The sequence below is a fragment of the Elgaria multicarinata genome, chromosome 3, assembly GCF_023053635.1.
Source record: "Elgaria multicarinata webbii isolate HBS135686 ecotype San Diego chromosome 3, rElgMul1.1.pri, whole genome shotgun sequence".
In the NCBI taxonomy this organism is placed as follows: Eukaryota; Metazoa; Chordata; class Lepidosauria; order Squamata; family Anguidae; genus Elgaria; species Elgaria multicarinata.
Window position 1 is genome coordinate 73,867,959 of NC_086173.1, and position 15,076 is coordinate 73,883,034.

The 15,076-nt window shown below is 41.4% G+C and overlaps 1 protein-coding gene across 3 annotated transcripts in view; it reads left to right on the forward strand.

The window, feature by feature from the left end:
- Window positions 1-15,076, forward strand: part of SH3PXD2B (SH3 and PX domains 2B) — a 110,573-nt gene that overhangs the window by 86,423 nt on the left and 9,074 nt on the right. For 2 of the 3 annotated variants that reach the window (XM_063120606.1, XM_063120607.1), the window contains 3 exons: window positions 3,290-3,424; window positions 5,137-5,241; window positions 9,865-9,982. In XM_063120606.1, coding sequence (XP_062976676.1) covers window positions 3,290-3,424; window positions 5,137-5,241; window positions 9,865-9,982 — 358 coding nt within the window. Of the gene's footprint in view, window positions 1-511; window positions 1,068-3,289; window positions 3,425-5,136; window positions 5,242-9,864; window positions 9,983-15,076 lie in introns of those variants that run through there. The other variant, XM_063120608.1, reaches the window with a different exon arrangement.

A 15,076-nucleotide genomic window follows, 5' to 3' on the forward strand; every position in this document is an offset into this window, starting at 1 on the left:
ATGTCCAGTAGCTATAGTTGTACATTAATATTGGACTTTAAATTAGAGTTTTGTGAGCATCTTGTACAAAGACACTTTCTGTCTGACTCTGATGTTTATGTGGGGTGCTGTTCTTCTCAGTAGTGCCTTACAGCACTTTTGATTAACTTTAATAGATATTTTGAACCTATTCAAAAGATTAAGGGAAAATTCATTAGAATAATAAATTGTTTATTGCTTCAAGTGAGCTAGGGGCTTTCAGGGGAATGTGGCATCTCTTTATGTTCTGTTTATGTTTATTGGTCACCTTCATGCATGTATGCATGTTCATTGTTTAGTATTTAATCACTTGCTGGTTCCCAAACGTGTGTCGATTCACTCCAGTGAATTGTGATTGTGACAACATGGGGTAATATGAAAGCCCCATTTGTTGTGATTAATTTGCTGTAATCTATGGTGGCTGATGGACCCAGGCAAGTCACCCTTTCATCTAGGTCATAATATGCATGTGTGAACCGCTTTCAGATTTCCTTTCTACACTGAATCCTGTTTCCTGTTGCCTTCCTTGGGAGGTAAAAATGCTGTGAAGCCTCACACTTATCTCAGAGAAAGCCATTTTTCTTGTTAATGCAACCTCACAGTTTAGCCGTTGGGAATCATTGTCCTGAGAGAAAGAGCTGCTGAAAACAATTCCCAGCTTTTCCGCTCAGTGCTGTTTACTGCTTTGTGTTGCTGGTTTAATAGGTACTTTGGAGGTGCCAGAGCTGCATGTTGAATCTGCAAATAGCCCCAGAGCGCTATGAGTAATTATGTGGGGAGTTTGGGGCAGGAAAAAGGTTTTCTTCCACTTTCCTGTAGTTGTTTGCCTTCTGTTGGCTTGATGACTCCACTCTTTGGTCTTGTCAGAGTGGCAGTTGGCATCGAACAGGAGATGGGGCCTACAATTCTAAGGCACAAACATTCTTTTGAGTTATATTTGTCTCATCCTGGTAGCTCTCTCCAGTCATCTTCTCTGGATGGGATGCTGTAATTAGAAGTAACTACGCCTCTGCACTGCTCACCTGGAACATTGGGAAGAGTTGTTTATGGTATAATATAATGGAAAAATGTCTTTTGTTCTAAGAAAAAAATGTATCTTACAGAAATGATGTTCCCAGAGATTGAATTGTTTAGCAAGCTTACAATCCAATACACTAAAAGCTATTAAAACCTACCCAAGCTCTTTGATCTTCTGGTTGTGCCACACTACCACAAGATTTATTTATTTAGCATATACCAGATCTCTCAGAGTACGGTATCCATAAGCTGCCTCCACAAACAGCAGCCAGGATGCTGTTTTGGAATGCAGAGGAAGAACCATGTGTTAAAACTGCAAAGATCAGCTGAATTTTTCAGGGTTGCTGTCCCGGAGGCTTAAAACCACATCCACCGGAACTACAGGCCTAGATTTCTTGCTGGGCCAGATGGAGTGACCACAGGAAATTACTCCAGATAGTAGCCTTTGGCAAAGAGCCATGCAAGACCTTTAATGTAAGATGAGAGTTATGCTCCCTTGTAATTAATATAGATTTTCCCAATGAAATGTAGTTCCCTAGATAGAGCAGCTGTGCTTAATTGGAAATATCGTAATTGCTGCATAAATGTGAAAAAGACTTGAATTATCACACTCCTTTTTAAGCATTTTCATTATTATTCTTTTACCTTGCTAGCTAAGTTAGATGTTTTGCACATTTGTAAGGTTAATAGAATTTCTTTCCCAGGAGCCGTATACTGAAGCTTAATCCTGCAAAGCCTTGAGTCAGTGGAAATATTTCAGAAAGGTCTGCTCATGGCTCTGCTTTTAAAGTTACAATTCTTAGTCCGTACCTCATTTTGCCTGCTCAGTCCAGTCTTTCTCGAGTCGCTTTCCTTGCACGTCCTGCCAGCTAGGTTTTAATGATGAAAATGTCAATAAAATACATTGGTGGAAGGAGTGATGTCAGGGAGCCATTAAGAACCCTAGAAAGGTGATGTTTATCCTATAGCTTCTCGCCAGTCTATAGTTTCAATATCATTCTTTGCCAGTTCAAGGTAGGCCTGGGTTTTCGATTCTATTAGTGTTTAAGTTGATTAATGAAGTCTGGTTGAGGGACACCAAACACCTACTCATTGTCATTAATTGACTTAAATCTGAGAAAGACCCCAAATGTCAGAAAGAACGAAGAGATTTGTGACAGAGAAATATTGGCAAGCCTTAGTACACAACTTCAGCCACGAGTTGTCACAAAATTCTCCAGAGCAGGAGTCCCTCATCTTCCAGTAATGTCTAGTGTACTGAAATGCATAACATTGGCCTGGTTTACACATAACGCCAACTCCGGAGTATAGGTTTTCATTGAATCATGGGTTGTTGTTATGTGTGAACCCTGCATTGCGGTATAATTATGGGTTGTTAATCATGAATAATCCAGGAAGAGAACCCATGTTTTGTTGTTGGGTTGTGAACTCTGGGTTGTTTGAGGTTAACAATCCATAGATAAATCATCGTGCGGGGTTTGCACGTAATGACAACCCACAATTCACCAACAACCCACAATTCAATGACATCCCATGCTCAACCCGTATTCTGGATTGTTGTTATGTATGAACCAAACCATTATATTATCACTAGGAAAATTCACAAACAGCAGGCAGTGAAGTGGAGTGGGAGAAGAAACTTGCAATGTGAAGATGTCAGTTTAGTTTACTACTTATTGATGAGGTGTATCTGGTAAAGGAGTTGTTCTACTACTCAGAACATGGATAGTGCACAAGTATCAAGTTAGAAGGACCTAGCTCAGGAGTGTGGAACCTCTGTCGGCCTGATGGCTGAATTCAATTTTGGAGAAGCTCTCAGGGGCCGCATTCTAAGGGTGGGCCAAAGGCAAACAGGGTTGGACCATAATGCCCCAAATTCCAGCATATTAAAGCACTTACTGTCAGTAACTAAGGCCTTAGAAGATGCACTTCAACCTTTTAGAATGGGAAAAAATGTGTAAAAGTTTGACTGGCAGACAGGGGTAAGGGGGCAGGGTTGGCCAAGAAAAGGGAGCATGGCAGTCTGGGGAACCCCATAGGGTCAAATTTGGCTCATGGGCCTGAGGTTCTCAACTTCTGACCTAAGCTGCACAAATCTTAGTTGTTGCCTATTCCCATCTCCCTATCACTCTGCCTCTTGTAGTTCTAACCTCTAAGGCTCTAAGATGTGCCTTTTCTTAAAGCCATGGTCATGAGAAAACTAGGGTGCACTGCATGTGGTGACCAAGTGTGTGTCTTTCCCCCAATAATACAGGTGGCGATTTGGCATCTGCCGATCCTATGGTCCTGGAACAGTATGTGGTGGTAGCAGATTACCAGAAGCAAGAGAGCTCTGAGATTAGTTTGTGTGCAGGCCAAGTGGTGGACATAATTGAGAAGAATGAATCTGGTAAGGAGAGCTCAGCTGGAACACGACATGAAGTTAGAACTTGTAAAAAGGATCTTTTCATCCCCCTAGGGTTCCTTATAAGTTTTGAAATCAAGTGCTGTTCTAAAGTGTAATGTGCTATATTCATGTATCTAGAAGGACTATGCAAGGGTCAGCTTGTGAGAACTGACCACTGCAAGTAATGCCAGGTTTAAGGGCTACTTAGCTTTGATCACAAATCACTTGCCTATGTGCTTCATGCTGCATGCTGCAAGCTACCTAGGCCCAAGGGTCCCGTTTCAGAGCCTCCATATTAGATTAAGGAGGATGCCATTCATAGTTGCCTTTCCAGCTTCTTTGATTGGCAAGTAATTCACTTGCATTCCTACAGTTATCCTAATTCATTTAGTAATCTGACCCATCTACAGGAAACAATGCTTAGAATTGAATTAAACTTTGTTTTTCAAAGAAAATAATATGTAGTATGTTTTTGTCATGCTTATTTAAGTAAAATAAGAAATAGGCTCTGAAAATAGCTTTGGATTTGCATTTTGATTTACAGGGAAACTTACTTGTGTGATTATGCTAAGCAGGCAATTCATTTTTCCCCCCAGCGAAATGAAGAAAATTAGTTGCTGCTGTTGATGTGATTTTAAATTAAAGAAAAGACCCTGCTCCATTTTCTATCCACATGCTACCCATTGTGAAGCGGGGATGTAAACACCATTGCTGTTCCAAAGCATGATGTGATGGATTTTTATGGATAGTTTTAAACTTTTTATTATTCTCTACTTGAATAGCTTTTATATAAATTACCCATTGTGATTTGCTTTGGTGTCATACACAGGTCAAATCATTTTGTAGCTGTTCACTGAATAGCTTCGGTTTCCATTTAAAATAGCCTTCTTATGAATTATGAAGTCACATAAAAAGCAATAAATGGAATGATGGTATTAATTATGCTGGGTTTAATGTTCAAGCTCAAGGGAGTACTGGAAAAGTCTAAAGAAGTAACATTATCTATATATGTAAAAGTCACCTCCCAACATATCATTAATCTTCTGTCATGCTTTAGTGTGGCCAAGTTAGACTCCAAGGCAGGGCTATGCAAATAGGATCTGGCTTAATTCTCTATTGCTCTTATGTGGGGCATCATGGGCTGCTCTTTGGGACTCAGTTGAGAGGGGGCAGAACCTGCTTCACGCTCCAGAAGGGAGTATCTCCAAGAGCAGCAGCAGGTTTAGCCCTCTTCCTATGGGTGCCTCTCCAAGTGTATAGCTTTATTTTCAGCCATACGAGCAAATCATTGCCATTCGTTCCTATAGCGAAAAGCACTTACTCACTTGAGGACAACATTGTGATGGAGGTAAAACTTCCTAATCACCCTTGATACTGGGTGGCACAAGGATGTCCTTCCTCTTCCTCGCAAAGGCTCCTCCAGCGCTCTGATTAATTGCAGATTTCAAGGAGGGGGCTGGAAAAAGATTTTTGGAAACTTGCAAAGTCTTAAGTATATATAGTAGCACGAGGGCAGTTGAAATGTGGCACGTGATAACCCTGTCTTCAGTGCTTTAGGTGTGGCAATGGGTGGTGATTTGCTTTGAAGGGTTCTTTTTCTCCACAGAGCCTAAATAAAAAAGGATCTGATTCCTTGGAAGCCAGTGGATGGATGATTACCCCAAACTGGAACTAGATGTGACTTTCCAGCTAACAACGCTTCCTCTTGTCTTTAGGCTGGTGGTTTGTGAGCACCTTGGATGAACAAGGATGGGTCCCGGCTACATGTCTAGAGGTCCAGGATGGAATTCAGGATGAATTTTCAATGGAACCTGAAGAAGGTGAGAAAATAGCTTGAGACACCCCTAAAATAGCCCAAATTGGTTCCCAGGGTTTATTCTTTGAACCATTTTCGACCAGTTTAAATTTTTCAGGGTTGTATCCAGGGAGAAAAAAAATCCAAGCAGCTTTGGAGGCAAGAGGACATTTTTAAGTGAGTCCTGGTATTATTTTCCTGCGATTAGCAAGCTCTCTTGGAGACTGAGAACACCTGATTTGATATAATTGTTAGAGAAGGTGATGCTAATGAGCTTGCTTGTGGGTGTTGCATCCTTCCTCAACCTCCAGCACCCAAGTGATCCTCCATCCACAAGCCACAAGCAAAGTATTCATCCCATCTATGACCCTCAACCCACAACAGCACAGGCTCTGAATTAAGACTACCGCCAATACCAGGGTGGGTAACTTGCGGCCCTATACAGATGCTTAAGTGGTTTGTCTTGGATAGATACAAACAGCTGCTCTTTGTCCCAGTGCATTGCACAGGGGCAGGAGACGTAAACTTCAAGACAACAATGGATGCAAAGAACAGCTCCAATAGCACCTAAAAATAGTGTTCACAACAATGTAGGAATGAAGTCAGGCTACAAAGCACATGGTCTTCGATGTCTATATACTAATGCCCAGAGTATGGGCATTAAACAGAATGAACTTGAACTCTTATTACATGAAGGCAAATACGACTTCATAGGTATAACTGAAACTTGTTGGGATGACTCCCATGACTGGAATATAGCAATTGAGGAATATAACTTGTTCAAAAAGAATAGAAGAAATAGAAAGGGAGGCAGAATAGCCCTATGAGGAGAGACTGAAAGAACTGGCAATGTTTAGCCTGGATAAGAGAAGATTGAGGGGACACATGGTAGCACTCTTCAAGTACTTGAAAGGTTGTCATACAGAGGAGAGCCAGGATCTCTTCTCGATCCTCCCAGAGTGCAGGACAAGGAATAACGGGCTCAAGTTACAGGGAGCCAGATTCTGGCTGGACATCAGAAAAAACTTCCTGACTGTTAGAGCAGTACGGCAATGGAACCAGTTACCTAGGGAGGTTGTGGGCTCTCCAACTTTAGGCAGGTAGACAACCATCTTTCAGGGATGCTTTAAGGTGGATTCCTGCATGGACTCTATGGCATTATAGGCCCCTTCCAACTCTACTATTCTATGATTCTATGGTTGTATGATTCGATACCTGAGCAATATTCATTATAGCGATTAACACTGGAAAGTAAGAATAGTTGAAATGGAGCCCACAATGGTCTCCCATCCCAGTATTGATCAGGTTCTTGCCCACTTAGCTGTAACAATACTTCAACGTTATGTACTCTCAGGACCAGCACTGGCACAAAACCTCCTGCCACAGGAGATTGTGCTGCCGCCCTCTGTTCTTTCCCAGGACGTTCGTTAGGCCCTTCCCATGGTAGCCTCTTGGATTGTGGCAGAAGGAGAAATATAGAGACAAACATTATCAGAACAGGTCTAAGTGCTCTTAAAACAATGTCAGTAGTGCCCCACATTTTTATGAGGCAGTTTTCTGTGTGTGTGTGTTGTGGAGTCATTGTTTTAGAAAGTGGAGATGGATACCGTAATTTTCATGTAACTCCTTTGTTAAGCAAGACATTCATGTCTTTGACATGGACTAGTGAGGGAGACATGTTACCTCGTCTCATTGTGCAATTCACCATTTTAAACAAGACTGTTGCTTCAAGACATGAAGAGTTGCTTCCTTACACCCTGTTTTGTCCCTTTCCTGCTTCCGCAACATGCTCCGCCTAGTCCCATGGAGATACTGGTCTCTCCCCAGACACGTGGGCCGCCGTCGGACTCTTGGGGACTTGTACAGCAGTGGATGGGGTCAAGGTGGATGCTGTGGAGATTTCTTCTATTGCTCTTCTTTTGTGCTTTGGACATTTGTCTGCCCGTTTCTGCATGTGCTACCCATTGTGGTGTTTTGCATGCCTTCTTGCATGTGATATGCAATTTATTCACTGTGCTCCACCCTCTGTATTTCCTTGTATGCACTGTTGATCATACATGTTAAACTGACTTACACTTGTGATTCTCCCCCCCCCCCCTCTTCCCAGTCCTGCCTCTGATGCAGGGTAAATACCTTGTGGTTGCAAGTTCTGCTCTTCAGTGCATTGGGCCAAACCAGATGTGACTTTTCATTTAACATGCAAGCCTTTTCGACATGCAAATTACATCAGCTGAGAGGTCCAAAAAGATCCCACAGCTGCAGCAGAAGAGCAAAAAACTTAATTCTCCTGCTGCTAACTCAGTAATTATAAGTGTACACACACATGCACACACACAGAAAGAGTTTATTCAGTTTGCATTTTTTTAAACTTTCACATTAAGCGCAAATTCAAGAGAATTTGTCTATTGCAGCAAAAACATAAGAGAGTTTTGTGTCATCTTAAAGATTAACAAATTTATTTTGGCTGAAGATTTTGTGGACTGCATTTCATCAGATGCAAGAAGTAGTATCGACAGTTTCATGTATATATACAGTACACATAATGGGGGTATCATGGAGAATTGTAAGCAAGTCAGAAGGAGGCTGAAGTATTCTTCCACTGGATTTTGAATATTGCCATTTTTATGTCATTTATGATTTTCTGTAAAGACTGGCCTGTTTGCCCTGTGTAGAATGTAGAAGGGCAATTTGCTAAGAGAAGATGGCATATATCTGATTGGAAAATGAACAAGTAAAGGAGTCCTAATTTTGTGGGTGACTATTAGGTCCTGTAATAGCGTTTCCAGAGTAGATATGGGGACAGAACTGGCAACTGGGTTTGTTGCAGGGTTAGTATCCTTGTTAAGTGGACTATTGTTACTATTGAATAGCTGTTTTAGGTTGGTGTGGGGGCTGTCTATAAGCAAGTACAGTCCTACCACCCAAGGCCATGAGCAGGAAGTGTCATTATCCACGACAGGGGTGGGCAGAAGGTAGATCTCCAGATGTGTTGCACTAGAAGCCCCTGCCAACATGACCAATGATTAGGAATGCTGGGAATTGAATATCTACTTTCTGTCTACCCCTGGTCCAGGATGGGCTATAGATCATTGATGATGCATTTAACGTCAATCTTGATTGGCCATCAGTGTGTGATTAACTTGGGCATTGGGCTTTTTGCATTATGTTTAGAACTTACTTCATGGCAAATCTAGAAAGGAAAGAAAGGTCAGCAGAAAGTTCTTGAGTACAATGGGTGTGCTTTGGAGCTTTCATGCTTCTGTTGGATTCCATGTAATTCTTACTGCATCCAGATGTCATAACATCTGTTTGATATGTTCAGTGCTGCTGACACTCTACCAGTGTCATGCTGACTTGTTATAAGCCTGCAGTGAAAATAGTTGTCGTGGCTAATGTTTCAGAAGGACAATGAAAAACTTGCTGGTTGTGTGGTCAATCATTTGAACATATTTCTAACTTATGAACTTGCATTTCTGTTGCACCTGCAAATCCACCTAGGGATTGTGACCATCCCTATTGCTTTTGCTCTTCCTGCCAGGGAGATCGTTAATCAGCTAAATAAATAATTTCAATATAATTTATTTCATGTTCTGCACAGGGCTTGTCTAGAAATAGGAAAGCAATAGGGAATACAGATGGATATAAGCTGCTGATGACTAACTGTGGGGAAGGGTCCTAGCTGTTAGCGGTTCTAGTTGGCTCTGCATGGGGAGAGCAGGCAACAAGAGCATTATTTGTTCCATGTCAGCCATGCAGCTGTTCAGTGTGTATATATGTGATTTTCTTCTTCTCTTTTCATATAGTAAAGCTGTCACCCTTCTACTGACACTGGCATGATGTTGGTAGCATAGGGGTCAATCCTTAAGGGCAGGAACTCATCGTGACAGTCTCCATAGAGCCATGTCCCCAAGGAGAGAGACCCAAAATTCAGGCAGCTGTATTGATCCTTATCCACAAACCAATTCTAGCAGTTTTCATCACCACCTGGAGCAGAACTTTTGTAAAGCTAGTGGGACTTAATGGCCCATTCAAGACCAGGCTACCCCAATACTTTGCATTATAATAGGGATACCTCATAACTATGCATTATTCCTGAGAAAAGTCATTCCCCAGACTCAGCTGCTGTGAGGATTGCAGCTAAACTCAGAGGGAACAAGGGATTTTGAAGGTGTGGTTGGCAGAAGGGGTCAGCATGCTTGCTAATCAAAAAGTCCTGCTGTTGTGTCCCTGTGGACTCTTGACTTCACTACACTACTGCATGATGTTCTTCCACTTAGGGATAGCTGGTGCTTCTTTGGAGAGATATTTTAATACATGCCAGTCTGTGTAGCATGGATGGAAATCTTTTAAAAGCTTTGTGTTTCTGGTTTGGCATAATGTGTATTCTGTGCTAAGTTACCCCCAGAGTAACCCAGTATTTTCAGGACATGTGGGATGGGAAATGGTTGGCAAGGTGGTAGGTTCTTGAATTGGTTGATCCTGGTTTATGATGCACCCAACTGCAAATCTTCCTCTGCCATGCAGCCCATTTCAGAGTGCCGAGTAAATAACATTCAAATTATTTTCAAAATATGACTGTCTTTATAATGAGAGGTAATTTCTCCCCAATTATTGCTTACCTATTTTTGTTGTATTTTGCTTTGAACAGAAGAGAAGTATATGGTAATTTATCCTTACACTGCTCGGGACCAAGATGAAATGAACCTGGACAAAGGGGCTGTAGTGGAGGTGATCCAGAAAAACCTGGAAGGATGGTGGAAAATCAGGTATGTTTTCCATCATTGCTCAGGAACAATTAATTGGAGGCAGGCACTTCAGAGTGAAAGGGGCAAGCTGTATTTTTTGACTGCAGTCATTTGTACCAAACCCATGATTTCATTTTTTCTCTTGCAAAGGACCCGTTAGGAGGGAGGGCAATTTGGATCAGGGCTGGTACAGGAAGAAAGATGTCCAGATTAGGAGACCCAAGGCTACATCAGTATTTGGATGTAGAGCAGGAGTATAGATCCTCTTTCAGCCCAGGGGGCGAATTTAATTTTTGAGACGCTGTCAAGGGCTACATTCTAGTGATGGACGGAAGCAAAGGGGAAGGACCGAAATGCCTTCATCTGTTTAGCTTACACCTCTGACTGCCAGTAACTAAGCTTAGGAGAGTCATGGGAACGGGGTGGGGGGACACAAAAGCTGGGAAGCCACCAAACATTTGTGGGGAAAGGGTGTGGGCATCTGGGGAATCCTGGAAGTATAGATTCAGATCCCAGGCATGCTGGATTTGGCCCACAGGCCTGAGATTTGACTTCCCTGATGTAGAGGAATGCACACACTGCTGTTTCATCCTCTTTTCTGAGAGATAAAAATTAGACACAGACTGGGTTTGGATGACACGATAACCAGTGGTGGCTTAAATACTCAGTGGTTGGTTATGGTGTCATCTCTTGTGGGGGTTTCACACCATGGTTGGTTATTCAACCGAAATAACCAACACTGTGGAGAGTTGATTATTTGAACAACCGTTGGTAATCATGTCATGTGTCAGGCACCGTTTGACTGTTTTGTCACACACAGTTGGCTATTTTTGGCAACTACAGAGTCCCCTGGCAAGAGTGACTAAAGCGGTGGCTGCTGCTCTATTCCATCTGGCAGAACTTGCAATGGCTGGTGGGATACCAGAGGGAGGACTGGGAGGGGAGAGAGGGCGGGGATGTATCAATCAAACACACCATTGACTAATAGTCAACTCAACACTGGCCTTAAGTCACACCACAGTTGATTATAATCATGTTGTGTGGTGAGTACCCCCTCGATAATCAACTGTGTGGTTGACTATTAACCTACCATTGACTATTGAGTTGTCTGAATGCAGCCACAAACTCTAGGGTGGGTTCCTGCATTGAGCAGGGGGTTGGGCTCGATGGCCTTATAGGTCCCTTCCAACTCTACTATTCTATGATTCTATGATTCTTAAGGAAGAGAAGTGGACACATAGAGGCAGGTTATTTTGACCATGTTGCTCTTTAAGTGCCTTGTTAAAAGGAGTTGCTCATAGAACTATGAACTGTTACAGCAGTACAAATTCATTACATTTGTAAAAGGAACAATTGCTGTGTGGATTGCATGAAAAAGGTATAGTTTGCAAGTACGGTGGTCCTGCCAACACATTCAATGAAGGGAATTATGTAACAGGGCATATTAAACTACATTTAATATTACTCAGTGGGAAAATACTCAAAACGCCTCTGTGCCTCAAGGACTTCAGAACAAAAGGGAAAATTCTGCAAAGCTGGACTTTCCCCCCTAAAATTTGGAGTTGGTCATAAATGCTCAGGCCAATAGAAGACAATGTACATGTTGGAAGAAATTATTCAGCCCAAATACCTTGATTGCTCTGGTTCTTGAAAAAAAATATACTTGTGATTTGGGGAGTGGGAAAGGGTTCTTATTCTTCTTAGTAATGTGTGTTAAATGCTTCCCCCCAAACAAATAAAATGCCGTGCTTTTAAAAAAATAGAGATTACTGTTGAAGTCCAAGATTTTATTTCTTCTAGCAATCTTAGTGCCTCAAATTGATGAAAGGTTAGCGGGGAGAGGGGGAGTTAATGGCCCAAATCCTGCTCTAGTTTTGGCTTCAACCACATCCTGCTGCAGTGACCTCTGTAGTCCAGTTGCCTACTGTAGGAAACTTATTTCCCTTTAATGGTAAAATGCTTTATCGCAGAGTCTGTACTTAACAAAGAAATAAAGAAAAGCTCTGATGTAATGGCTGTTTCATTTGAAAGGGGTTGCTAACCCTTTCAGCTCATCCTGCTGTTGAAAATGTTGGATGGTGCACAGGCTGACGCATTAGATTTGATCTTGGCATGAGACCTTTTCTTGTGCTTAGTCTGACCATCCTATCTGCTTGAGCTCTGTTATTGCCCCATCAATAAGGTTGTGATTGCCTATAGCTACATAGGGCAAAAAGACTTCCTTCCTTCCAAGCAGGAAGTTCTGCCCTGTAGAACCCCACCTCTGATTTCAGATGTGTTTGGGGAAACAGCTTGTCCATGTTAAAAAAAAAAAATCTGTACCAAATCAAAGCTAGAAATTATTTTTGTAAATCTGAAACTCTTTGGCATAAGCAGAAACAGCCAAACTCTTGTAAATTCCATATGATTCATACTATTGCTAAATGCTCTGGACCCATATATTTTTCCCCAGGGCAAAAAACACTGTAAGGGAAAGATTCCCCCCACCCCACCCGTTTTCCACTTGAAACTGCACCTCTATGGCTACATTTTGTAAAGGGAAAAAATGTCTGGGACAAACTACCCATAGTTGAATGTCATGTAAAATGTTGCCTCTTCAGATCTACAGGACTAGTTGCTGGGTGGAGTTTCCCCCGAGATCTGTTATTCTGCAAGGCTTACCTTGATTATTATAAAGCAACATCACAGTTAATCAGCTTGATATCTCTTCTGGCTAAGTTTAACTCTGAAGCTGGGCTGCTCTTAGAAAAGTGTGTTGTGTGAGGCAGGAAGCATGCTTTGATTTCCATAACCTTCCACTGAACCTGTAGCATTGGCAGCTGTTAACACCAGAAAAAAAGGCACGTTGACATTTTAAACAGAGGAAATCAGCTTCAAAAAAGCCCAAGTGTATTAACAGCAGAGCGGCTGGCATCATCTGATCCCAGTATCTTTGCCTCTGGCCATTGAGCTGGCATTGCCCTGTGGCTGGCATCACTTACCCTTCCAAGGCAGATGTGTTTGGGGTGTGTGGTGTCAGTGAAGGCTTAAAGCGTGTGTGTGTGTGTGTGTGTGTGTGTGTGTGTGTGTGTGTGTGTGTGTTGTATGGATGTTTTTATAAGGTAAGGTCTTTTTTACATATATAGTTTTTGCATAAGAAAAGAAATCAAACTGTAAATGCTAAAGAACTGGACTTCTCTGTATTTTCCAGGGAACAACTTTAAAAGGTCAAGACTCGGGCTGCTTTGCATGCTACAGTAAAGTGGGTGCACCTCTTTAATGCCAAGTCTTCCCATGTTGTTTCCTGTAATGTATGAGAGACAACTCCTCTCTATTTTATACTGTGTTTATATGCCATGGATGGGTGTGATTGGCCAGCAGCATTATATACAATGTATTTTTTGATGAAAAAGCGACTGCCCCTCACATATTGGGGGAACCCTGCAGGTATGGATGGTCTATAAATATGTACCTACTAAATCCCATAATATGTGATGTGGCCCTAATTTGTTTGTCTTAGGCAGTTGCATTAGTAGGCAGTCAAATTTATTTGCCAAAAGTTATTGGTCGTCACAAATATACAGCAAAATCAAGTTGAGAGGTACATGTTAGCATAGGTGATCCCCAGCCCACTGAATGCCACTTTGTGTAATACAGTTACATCTAATCCATTGGGCGCTTAGGGCAAATATAGAAACATTGTATGTAATATATTTATCCCTATCACCCAATAAGTAACACATTTCCTCCATACTGTTCATAAAAGAAACTGTTTCAAGAATCTCTTTCAAAAATCCATCCCTAGGGAAATTATACAGATAACAGCAATACAAGGCATAAGTCACAATATCTTCTACTTCTCCCTGGTTAGAAATGCATAAATAGCAGTTTAGAGGTATTCTAGTATATCTCTGCTCCACATACGCATGCTATTGACATAGCTTGGAACATCAAAGCAGTAAATGCTTTCCTAATTGCACTAACACATATTTTTTTTAAAAAAAAAAGTAATTGAAAGGGCATAATCAGATTTAACCAAATAATAAAGTTGTGCAAATTGCATAGTTTGCCACTCTTTCACTTAATTTTTAAAACACTGTTTCACAGCTATAAAAGTAACAGCAAAGCAATATAAACTCTGGGCATTAATGAAAACCTGGTCTCAAATCTCATCATGGCAATAGGGATGCCACGTGGTTTTTGATCGTTTACCCAACCCCTCATGCCTGCATCATATATGATGGAGCTGCCCCACGGCAGAGGGGAGGGGTGGGCCTATAATTCGGCCTATTAATCTTCCCTGGATTCAAAGTGTGCTTTGTTCTTTTTTCCGTAATTGAACATATTTCCCCTTCTTTTCAATATTTGGGGCTTTTTAAAAACAAGAATGTTGCATAGTTTAAATCTGCTCACTGCAGTGCTGAATCATGATGGGAAGTTTGGTTGAAATCGATGAAATGGTATTGAAGCAGCATATCTGGAAAAAAATTTTTTTACCACCTTTTTGTTCAAGATGGTGGTCAAATTTTTCACTATGCTTAAAATCATCCCAGATAGAGGTAGAACAAATCCTAAAAGTTTCATAACAAACAGATGTATGGCTTTCCAGTCCACTGAGGACATAAAAACAAATACTTCCTTTTATTTATATAGAAAAAGTTTGTCCACTTATGCGGCCTAGGCTTTTGGCAAACAAAATAAGGTTAGTTTTAGCGTAGTTTAGGGTACCTTTTAACAAAACATTCCAAGGTCTCTAAGAAAATGCCTCATAGCTACTATAGCAGCAGAAAACAAGACCCATTGTGTGCATACAACAGTATAGAGAGCTTATGATCAAAAACTGTGGGAGAGAAATACCGAGGGCATTGAAGATCCTGAACAAAGTTATTTATAAAAAAGTTAAACAAAGATAACAGACATGCCTATCTTACATCCCTCAGACTTGGAATCATATTAGTAAAGTGGCCATTTAAGCTAACCCTGTAAGAATAACAGCTTTTAATCAAAATCAGCAATCTCTTATCAATATTTGTATTGAACCAATACCTATGCTTCCATGGCATATTTGGTTTCCCTCATTCCATATGATACAGTAGTCAAACCTGTAGCTGCTTTTTTCTCCCTTACTGCAACAGC